Raw genomic sequence first — 10,915 nt, forward strand, 5'->3', positions numbered from 1 at the left:
ACACACACACACACACACACACACACACACACACACACTCTCCATAGCAGCCCCAGCCCCAGCCCCAGGAGGCGAGGCCTGGGCCTGCATCTCATCACCTCGCCCCAGCCCAGGCCCCCTGAACAGGTGGCAAGTGGAAAGGTCAATTGGAATATAAAGCAGAATTTTCCTTCTTTTCATTGCCAACATGTCTTGGTCATAAAAATGCTAGTTTAGTAATTCAGGGGAAACCGAAAAGTACACAGTTCAAACCGGGCTTGGCAGGGGGAAGTAAAGTGGGCTTAGCCCTGCGGCCTGTGAGCCCCACCCATGCGGCAGGCACAGCTCCCTCGTCCAACTCCTGGTCCCAAGGATGGCAGGCTCCCTGATTTGTCTTTCTGTCTATATCCAGGCCGGGCACCAAGAATGCCACACGAGAAACCCCATGTACCCCAGGATTTCAGACCTTGGAGGGTCAGGAAAGTCTTGGATGTTGAGTCAGGGCTTGGGGGAGGAGCCCGATTCTGCCCGTCAGGCATCAAGGAGGACATTCCAGGAGGAGGGCATGGCCCAGGCAAAGGCGGGGAGGCAGGCTTTGGAAAGCACGGCCCAAGATCAGGGAAGGCCACGGGTGGTCAGCCTGAACCTGAGGAGTAAGCTCGTCGCTCCTTCTGCAGGAAAGGCTCCAGTAAAGGACCGGGGTCAGAGCCCACCTAATCCAACGCCCTCGGCTCATAGAGAGGGCAGCCCACCCACCCAAGGCCACACAGTGAGTCAGCAGCAGAGCCAGGCCCAGAGCGCAGGTCCCTAAGCTATAGGAGACTTCTGGTAAGGGGACCCTCAGCCCTCCCCAAGGGGGAGCCGGAGATCACCCTACCATCCCCCGCACCTAACTGGGAGGGTCGGGAGGACCCCAGGACCGTCACACAGGGGGACTCGGGTACACTCACCAGAGTCATTCCTCTGCCCAAAGCCAGCAACCTGCCCCTCCGCCCCACAGAGCCCCCCACCCTTCATGGCCCAGACCACACGCCTCCTCGAAGGCCCCTTGGATACTCTGTCAGCAAGAGATGAGGACAAATATTATTGACCCTACTGTGCGCCCAGCCTGCCACCCGCTTCCCATTCTTATCATTCTGCATCCACACCCTAAAAGGTGCATGTGATTCTGCCCATTTTATAGATGAGATGGTGAGGTCCAGACAGGCCCAGTGATCTGGGGCCAGGATCTGAGTGACCTACTGTGTGGCTGCCTCTAAGGCCATTGCTCTGGGCTGCCCCCCCATGGCCAGGCACTCAGCCAATATCGAGTCCCATGCCAGGCACTGCCCTGAGCTCTTTCTGTGTAATCCTCGTGTAATCCTCACAAGGCCCTATGAGGTGGGGGTTGCAAGGGTCCCCAATTTTACAGACAAGGAAACTGAGGCACAGAGAGGGGCCTCCCAGGTAATAAATGGCAGAGCAGGGGTATGAACCAGGCCATCTGGCCCAGGGCCCATGCTTTGACCACTGAAAGCTACTGCCCCTCAGGGTCCCCGTCTGCCTCCCTCCTGTCTCCAGCTCTGTTCATCCTCAGGTCAGGGAGCGGGGAGCAGGGAAACGAAGGGGGAGGAGTTAGAAGAGGTACAGGGGGCTTGGGAGGGGGAGGCCAGAGGCCAGCACGGGGAGAGCCAGGAGAAAGAACTAGCCTCTCACATGGGCTCTACCCTTACATCTCCTCCCCATCACCTCTGTGGCTTCACAAGGACTGGTCAAGAACCACCTACCTATTTTACAGGTGAGGAAACTGAAGGCCTGAGAGGCCCAGTGACTTGCCCAAGGTCACCAGAATCCTGGTAACCCTCCTCCCCCAATACCCTTTGCAGCTAGAAGGAGCAGATGTGGGTTTTGGAGCCCCCTTGGTCCTCCTCCCCCTGGCCCCAGCGCTGTCTGGGTCCTCCCTCTTGAGCTCCTGGGTCAAGTCAGCAACCAAGCACAGTCCTGCCCCAGGGCCTTTGCACTTGCTGTTCCCTTTACCTGGAAAACTCTTCCTCCAGATATTCGTAGGGCGACCTCCTTCACTCGACTCAAGTTTATGCACAAATGTCCCCCTTCAAAAAGTCCACCTCCAACCATCCTGTCTAAGTTGGCACCCCCACCCCCCATGGCTTTCTAGCCACCTCCTTGCTTTGCCCTACAAGGAAGTGCTCTCCCGTGACAATTACACGTTTATGTGTTTTACCCGTTCACTGCCTGCCTTTCCTTCAAACGTGGAAGCCCACGAGGGCCAGGCCTCCATCTGCTTTGTTGCCTGCTTTGTAAAGTTGCTTAGCGTGGCGGTTCTCCACCTGGGGTTGCACGTGAGTATCACCTGGGGCGCCCAGGCCCCATCTCACATCAATTAAATCCAAAATCCTGGGGTGGGGCTCGGATACCCAGGAATTTTAAACTCCCCAGCTGATTCCAATGTGTAGCCAGTTGGAGGCCACAGCTCTAGCAGGGCGAGGCCCGGATACACACTTGGTGAGTGAATGAATGAATGGATTCTTACAGATGGGCCAACCAAGGTCCAGGTAGGGGACAGCGAGCCAGAAACCAGCAGTCATGACCTTGAGCTTCCCCAGGCTCAGCCCCACCTCGGCCCCTCCACAATGTCACACACCTCGCCCAGGGGCCCTGTCAGCCCTACCCAGGCTCCAGGAGCCCACCAGGCCTCCCTCCAGGGCATCTCCAGGAGGTCTACCCAGAGGTCCCCCAAAGGCCTCCACTCTCTCCTTTTCATTCCCAGTAATGAGCCTGTTTGCCAGTCCAGTGATCAGAGCTGAAACCCTCTTGCTTCCACTCCCAAACTTCCCGCGTTCAGAGAGGTCCTGCAACCCGAAGGTACACATCAGAGGAAGCGGGCTTGAGAGGGCTGCGGGGTGAGCGGGGGCACTCGCTGGAGAAGACAGATGGGACAGGAATACCGGGACACCAAGGAGGACTCAGAGCATCCATCCAGCGGCCAGCTGAGCCTCCCAGCCGGTGTGCAAATACAGCCCCAGCCCCAGGGCTCCTCACCACTGGAGGCCCAGGAATCCAATGCTCCCCAGGTGACTACGATGAGCTGCCAGGCTTGAGAACCACCAGGCGATGCAACCTGTACCCCAGTGCCCCACCCACAGGGAAGGACTTGCCGGGAGCACAGAGAGAATTGGCAACTCAGTGGTCAGGGCTGTTCCCCTCCCCTCACCTCCCTCCCCACTCTGTTTAGATGCTGGCCTGACCCTGGGTCTTGAGGCCCCCTCCCCAGACTCCCACCACAAAGGGACACCTAGGGTTTGGGGGAAAGAGAAATGCTATAAAAGCAGAGGGAGGGCTGCGTGGTCCTCACCTCAGGAGAACGGGCCCTGACAGTCACCCTCAGCAACACCACTTCCTACACCTCCTCCGCTCCTCCCCGACCCCCTCTCACACCTTAATGTCTATCCAACCTGTTCTCGTAACACCGGCAACCCCTAAGCACCCGCTAAAGGCTTTTATCGCTGCTGCCTAATGAGTATCATCGCACTCCTTACAGACACAGAAACTGAGACTCAGAAAGGCCACACAGTGAGTATCGGGCCAGATCTCACCCAAGACTATCTGATGACCAAGAGAAAGGAGGGCAGAGTGGTGAAAAGGGTAGATTCAGGGTCAAACCGCCTGGGTTCATATCCCAGCTCCACCACTTACTAGCTGTGTGACCTTGAGGAATTTGCTTAGCTTCTCTGAGCCTCAGTTCTCCGTCTGTAAAATGGGGATAACCACTGTACACCTACCCCTGGGGGTTGCTGTGAGGACTGGGGCAGACCCTGACACAGGATACATGCCATGTAAATGCTGGGATTATTTTACCCCAACGACCTCTTCAGGAGGGCCCCTCATTCACCCCCGAACATTCACTGAGTGAGCCTTCTTGGGACAAATCTCTAATAACAGCCAATAGTGGGACATGGGGATACCCTTTAACGGGGAACAAAGCATTAAGCGAAAAGAATTCCGTAAGTCAGCACGGGGCTGGAGGTATTTGGGAGGAGGAAACAGGTGGCCCAGGGGTCACCAAAGTGGTGGGCACTGGTGGCCAGTGGCTGGACCCCATGGTAAAGTGAGCTTACCCACACTTATCCCCACAGCCAGGAGCTCATGCAGGCTCTGCAGACAGGGGCCACCCTGCTGTCATCGCAGAGTTTGGGGAGACATGGGGGCGGCAAATGGCTCACTCTCCATGAGTCCCTTCAGCCATGATTTCCTGAGGGCCCCCCATGGACCTGGCATCTGTTGGGGTCCTATAGGCGCAACTTAGAGGCCAGCAGGGGTCAGCTGATGGTCTCTGTCTCATCTACTTAATTCCAAGGGCATAGCTCAAGAGCAGTGCTAGACAATATGTAAATGAACAGGCATGGCTGCGCTCCCATAAAACTTTACAGACACTGACATTTGAATTTCATATAATTTTCCTGTGTCATGACATATTGCTTTTAATTTTTTTCAACCACTTAAAACACGGAGACCATTCGTAGCTCGTGGGCCGTACAAAAACAGGCAGCCGCCCAGAGGGGAAGCCAAGAGAAACATGAAAACAAACAAAGAAATACGGACATGACTACAAACTGTGGTGAGGGTCATGAAGGGGAAGATGGGAAAATAATATAGAATAACTGGGGGATGGAGGGTGTTTCTCTGAAGAGAGTCCACTTAAACTTTAGGTTGAATGAGAAGGATGCAGCCTCAAGGAGTAGGAGGAGAACATTCCAATAGAGACGGGACAGCAGGTACAAAGGCCCTGTGGTGGGCAAACAGCACAGTGTCTTCAAGGAACATAAAGAAAACAGTAGGACTGGTATGGAGTGCACCCAGGAGAGGCAAAACGATGTGGTCAGAGCACCAGGTAGCACAGGGCCTGTCAGACTGGCAAGCATTTTGGAAGTTTGCGTTTTAATCTAAGAGCAACGCAAAGTCAAGAACAAGTTTAAGCAGGGTGGGGAGCAGGTTGGATTTGGCTTTTAGCAAGATCGCTGTTAGCTGAGCAAAGGTTGGGCTGTGGAAAGGCCTGTCTGGAAGCAGGGAGAGGAGAGAGGTTTCTGCCGGATCCGGGTGAGAGCGCACAAGGTGGGGGTTGAGGAGACTCCAGCACGAGGACGTGTCCTAAAGGAGAGCCTGCAGGATTTGCAGATGGTAGAAAGGCAGAGGTCAAAAATGCCACCAAGTTTCTTGGCCTGGGCGCTGCAAGCACAGAGCTGTCTTCAAGGAAGACAGGCAGGCTGTGTGAGAGTGGGTGGACCCTCTTGAAAGTTCCTCCTGGTTGTGCAGTGAAAACACTTTCAAGACAGGAAAGCCACATCCTCAACAGAACATGGGGTATCAGCTGAGCCACAGAGGTTCCCCAGGAGCCCTGGGCCTGGCACTGAGGGGCAGGCAAGCCAAGCACCTGGCAGGCAGCTTTCTCTAAAAGGCACCACAAACCCTTACCAGCACTCACAGCCCAGCGAGGGACAAGCCCTCACAGGCCAGGCTGACGTGGCACAGAGAGCCACTGTTGCCCACCAGTGTCCCTGGCCCGGCCTCTCCTAGGAAGCTGGGCACCTGCCCTCCACCTGCTGGCTGGCATCCCCTCTCCCACCTGCCCCTTCCTGCCCTCCCTCCACTCCACCCCAGTCTTAGTGCTCAAACCCCACTGTGGTGACAGCCAGAAAACCCTCATTACCTGCAAGTTAAGTTGGCCACTCAGTCTCCACACCACAGGGAGACACCTGAGGCCCAGCAGATGGTCGGTCCTCTCCAGGATCAGCCTCAAAGGTCACCATCTGTCCCTGCCCACCCGGTCCAGCCTCTTCCACATCAACGGAGCCTCTCATGCTGACTTAAGGCCCAGCTACAAGCTGTGCAATGACATTTTCTGCAGGCTGACTGTGTGCCAGGCACCAGGCTAGGCCTTTTCTGGACATTAACCCTTAATTCCCACACCAGGCCTAGGAGACCACTGTCATCCCCTTTTTACAAAGGAGGAAACCGACGCACCAACAGGCTGAACGATTTGCCAAGGCGGCGAAAGCTGTCTGGCTCCAGTCTCCAGATTCTTAACCACCATGCTAGGCCACATTCCCATCTTCAAGCCTCAGTTTTTGTTGTTGTTGTTTCTCCACTGCAACATTAATGAGGGACTCAATGCAATGATTTCTGGATCCTTCTGAGCTCTTACAGGTCAAGGATTGGAAAACTGTTTCCTTCCAGGGCACTTACTATGTTCTTTTTCCCCCCAACAATAACTGCTCTCAGGAAAAGATGTTACTGACTCATTCATACTATGGTGTAAGTGACTGGTATGGTGAGTAGATATGGTGGATATGGTGAGGTAACTCTGGTGGCACAGCGATTCAAACTCAGACCTGACTGGCTTCAGAACCTGGGCTGTTCCCACGACATAGCATTGTAGAGGTCACATCCTCTGCGTTAGGCTCTCCTCTGAAAAGTATTCTTTACCTCCGTCAATATTCCCTTAACTAGGAGAATGGAGCCAAAATGAAGATGAAGGAGTGGGTGGGAACAGGGGAGTAAAGGATGTAAGCTGTCAGACCCACAACTTCCCGAAGTCAGGGCTTCTGATCCCTAATGAAGGCCTGGGCTTGAGGCCCCACTTCCAACCCAGTTGCTTTGGGCAGGCAGTCTGGAAGGAGTCAGTTCTGGGAGCTGGGACCTGACTCCCAGCCCTGGCCTGTCCCTTGATCAGGGCTCAGTTTCCACAACTGTATGACAGGAAGTTGGCCCCTCGCAGCTCTGGCAGGTGTGAGTTTTGCTCATACCCTGGCCTTGACGGAACCCCATCAGCATGCTCCAGGCAGGAAATTACCCCACGTGCCCCCAAACCCAGAGCTCCTCTCTAAGCTTTGCACAGGAAATCCACCTCACGGAGGAAAGAGAGCTGTAATCACAGCCTCTGGGGGAAGTTCCCAGCAGACCCCACTAATAGCCTTGGCAGGGAGCGGGGCTGGGGCGCAGCGATGCCCTTTGAAACAGACACCTGGCACCGCAGCTCCCCTGGCCCCCAAGATGCCCCTCCCTCACCCTTCCCTGCCTGAAGCTCTGCACCTGACCTCCCTCCTCAAAGTTCAACCTTTTTGTCTCTGTAAATGGCTTTTCAGTTTCTGGCCCAGCCTCTCATTTCTACCAGTTTAATTACTGAGGAGCCCTCTTGTCGCCAGCCTGGAACATTAACGCTCTTAAAAGGGACCCAGGGACTTCGGACCATAGCCAGCTGTCTCCTTCTGCCTCTCTCCCCATCTCCCCCACCGCCCGTCCCCTTTCCTTTCCCAACAGGCCCCTTCCGTCCCCCTTCCTTCTCCCCTCCCTAGGCCTCTACCTCCCAGTCCCATCTTGCTCTCCGTGCAGGACAAAACCCAGGCCACGCCACATTCACATGTGACTAGATGGGCAGTGGAAGAGCCCTCGGCTGGTGAGGCCCTTTGGCCCCAGACCCCCTCACCCCACCAGCGACCTTCCCCATCCTAGGAGAGGTCAGCACAGCAGTCACAGCCCACTGCTGTGTGGGGCTTCCAAGAACCCGCTTCAAGGCCTCATGCTGACAGCGACCTTTCTTAGAGCCTTGGCCATGTGTCTGGTGACACCTCTCAGCTCCTTTGATCTTTTCCACCTCCCTATAAAGTGCATACTGGTTCCCCTCTGGGACATGGTGGGGAAGGACCCTTACCAATGTCATAGCCCCAAGGGCCCAATCACGTTGTTTTATCATCTTTATAAAACACTTTTTAAAACACCCAGACTCACCAAGGTGTTTAATACAAAGCTCAGAAAAGGACACTGCAGCAGCCCCACCTGTAGTCTGGTCTTCTCAAAGGCTGGGGGGCTGTGCCCCACTCAGACAGGATGACAGCTGCTGACCCAGGTCGCCTCACCTCCCAAGCCCAGGGAAGGCAGGCTGAATTGGTGACACAGCTCACCGAAGCCATCACTAGGCCCTGGGACCACAGAGCCTTGCTCCCCCTCCCCTCTGGGTCTCTACTCCTCACTGCAGAATTGGGCAGGTGGAGGGACTGGACCACTTTCCCATTCCCCAACCATCCCACCAACGAATGTCCACAAGCAACACTGCTCCCCAGGGGTTGTTCAAATTGCCCGCTACAAAGGCAAAGTCTCCTTCAAGTCTCCGGCTTCAGCGTCATTTTGCATCCTTCAGAACGCATCCATTTGTTTTTAAATTAAAATAGTGTTTTCATCTGGATCATCAAGCAAAACCAACACTACAGGAAGAAGGCCCCAAGGCAAGGACTGCACAGCACACGTGGCCCAGACCAGCCTATGGCAAAGTTCCAACCCCGCCCCTGCTGTGACAGGACAACTCAACCACCTTTCTTTCCCACCTACCCCCGCAGCCAATACAGAGACATTCGCACCGTTCATCCCCACTTCTACCCCGGCCCCCAGAAATGCCCCTCAAGTACTGATGCATCATGGGATTGGGCAAACGTGTTCCAGAAAGGGTCCAGGAGAGACGGCTCCAGCCTCAGCGCTTCCCATCCTGCATGAGGCCAAACAGCCCCTCTCTGTCCACTCCCTAACTCTGGAGCCTTTGAGGAGACAAGGGGCCAATTCCAGAGGCCAAGAATCTAACACCAGAGTGAAGAAGGGACCCAGAGGCTCCATTTGTGCCACCTTCCTCCTCCCTCACCCTCTTCTCTCTCCCTCTCTCTTTCTGTCTTTCTGTCTCTCTGTCTCTCTGTCTCTCTCTCTCTCTCTCTCTCTCTCTCTCTCACACACACACACACACACACGCACACGCACGCACGCACGCACGCACACACAGCAAACGAGGAGGCTCCCAGAGAGAAGCAGGCACATAATTATTGGTAAAATGCTTGTAATGTTTTTCTCTCTACCCAGTAGCTTTCAGTAGTTTTAGCAGCTTAGCGAAGCACTTGGCTCCAATTGAATTGCAAATCAGCAGCTCCTGCCCCAGGAAGAGAGGAAGGGAGGCGGCAAGGAGGGGGCAGGGAGGGATTCCAGAAGGAAGGGGAGAAAGGTGTGTAAGGAAGAGGGGCAGAAGGAAGGTAATGAGCCAGGGAGGCTAAGCTCAGGGCCAAGGGCACCAGAAACAGGGACTGCCCGCTCCTCCAGGCCTTTTCCCGTCCTCATCTCCGTTCACTGCGGGCTCGGTAGCCAACACCTCATCCAAAAAATCAGGACACATCTTCTAACTATAATCCTGAGGTGGAGCGGGAGGGCCACGCGGGGCTTTCTCAGCTGCCCAGGAGAAAAACAGATCTTTCTTGGCAATTGCAATTATTGAAAAACAATGTCAAAACAAAAGTCTTGCTTTTTCTCCCTGGCAGTCTCCAACATTCACATTCCCATTCTATGTTTATCTTTTAATCTGTCTACCTTTCTATCTACCTAAATTTCTATTCGTCCATCTGTCTGGGCTTTTTATATTTCCGTCTGCCCATCTCCTCCTCCCTTCTGTTGTTCGCCAGTACTCCCTTTCCCCTCCCGGTTCAGAATTCCCCGCGGAGGAGCAGAGTCGATCAAGGAGCTGCCTGCAGCACGTGCTGTTTCAGCACCACGGTCAGCACCACGGAGCTGGGTCCCTCCTCGCCACAGGTCAGCCCCAAATTCTCAGATATTGCTCCGGGAGCTGGGAAACACACTCTCTCCCTCGGATTCAGGAGGAGAAGAAGAGAAAGGAGCTGGGCAGGCACTAACCTTGAAGAGACGAAGGATGTTGGCCACCATGATGGAGACCGAACTCCCTGAAGCACCGATGACACCCACCACGCGCTCAGGTTTAGTGATGATGGGCGGGCCGCCGCTGCCACAGCGGACCTCCGTGCCATCCTTCTCAATGAGCGCCTGCACAAAGGTCAGCGACTGCTCCAGGGCATGGGTGTCCCTGGAGCAGGTGTCCAGTATGCGGGCGCCCAATGTGATGTTGGGCAGCAGGTCCGGGTCATTGTTAATGCGATCCAGGGCAAAGAGCATGGCCTCCAGTCGGTGGATGCCCTTTTCCTTCTTGAGTTCTCCGCAGGCCTTGCCCTCTGAGCCCCGGCCGTGCACCGGGAACAGGCCTCCCAGAGTGATGTCACCATCTATGCGGATGGAATTCATTTGAGGGTGGCCTTTGGGCTTCCCTAGGGAGGAAGGCACCCAGGGCCCAGACAGGCTGAGGAGCAGGCAAAGGAGCAGCCGGGCCCACCACCAGCCCCAGCCCCTCTTCCCAGGCATCTCGGAAATCCCTAGAGACCCATGAATGGCAGGCCTCCCTCCTAGCCGTGTGGGCCCCTGGCCCACAGCCTGGGGGAGCAGGGGCAGAGCAGCCCCCACAAGTCTCTCCAGTGCAGCTTCAGCAGCAGGGCGGCTGATGGCAGCCAACAGGCTGAACCATGCTGGTGTTCCTTGCCCCGCAGGCAGCGCTCAGGCAGCGCTCAGGCAGCGCTCAGTTACGGGCACAGGCCATGCTCCCAGACGGCAGGGCGTGCCTCGGGTGCAGCAAAGCTCTGGGCTTGGTCCCCACGTCCTGCAGGCCTGTTCTTGGTGGGTGACTGTGAAAGGAGGAGAGTGCTCCTAGCTTGGCAGATCTTGGCATCAAGGGGAAAACAGCTCCAATGCTCTCCTCTTACCAACCTTAAAGAGAGAGAGAGAGAGAGAGAGAGAGAATCAAAGAGAAGCCCAAAGAAGACATTAGCAATTCGGATCTCTCATCAGGAGCCTGAGAGCAGGAGATGCTGGAGGTTATAGCCAAAGACTCCACAAATCTCCTGAGCTTGGTTTCCTCCCAGCTGCTGCTCAACTTTGGTCCAAATGGGAGAATTTGAGGCAGAAATTGGGTGGTGTCTGAAGATTTCTTAAGGCCTGTGCCCACTACCATCAGACCCGAGGCCTCAGAGAGCTCTCTCCTCAGGCAACAGCCTGGGAGGCTTGGGCAGAA

The 10,915-nt window shown here is 55.4% G+C and overlaps 1 protein-coding gene across 3 annotated transcripts in view; it reads right to left on the reverse strand.

The window, feature by feature from the left end:
* GRM4 (glutamate metabotropic receptor 4) overlaps positions 1-10,212 on the reverse strand; it is a 97,462-nt gene extending 87,250 nt beyond the window's left edge. For all 3 annotated transcript variants that reach the window (XM_024766122.1, XM_024766121.1, XM_024766120.1), the window contains exon 1: positions 9,694-10,212. In XM_024766122.1, coding sequence (XP_024621890.1) covers positions 9,694-10,212 — 519 coding nt within the window. The remainder of the gene's footprint in view (positions 1-9,693) is intronic.
* Positions 10,213-10,915: the final 703 nt, after the last annotated feature.

Source organism: Neophocaena asiaeorientalis, unplaced genomic scaffold (assembly GCF_003031525.2).
Source record: "Neophocaena asiaeorientalis asiaeorientalis breed wild unplaced genomic scaffold, Neophocaena_asiaeorientalis_V1.1 scaffold46, whole genome shotgun sequence".
Classification (NCBI taxonomy): Eukaryota; Metazoa; Chordata; class Mammalia; order Artiodactyla; family Phocoenidae; genus Neophocaena; species Neophocaena asiaeorientalis.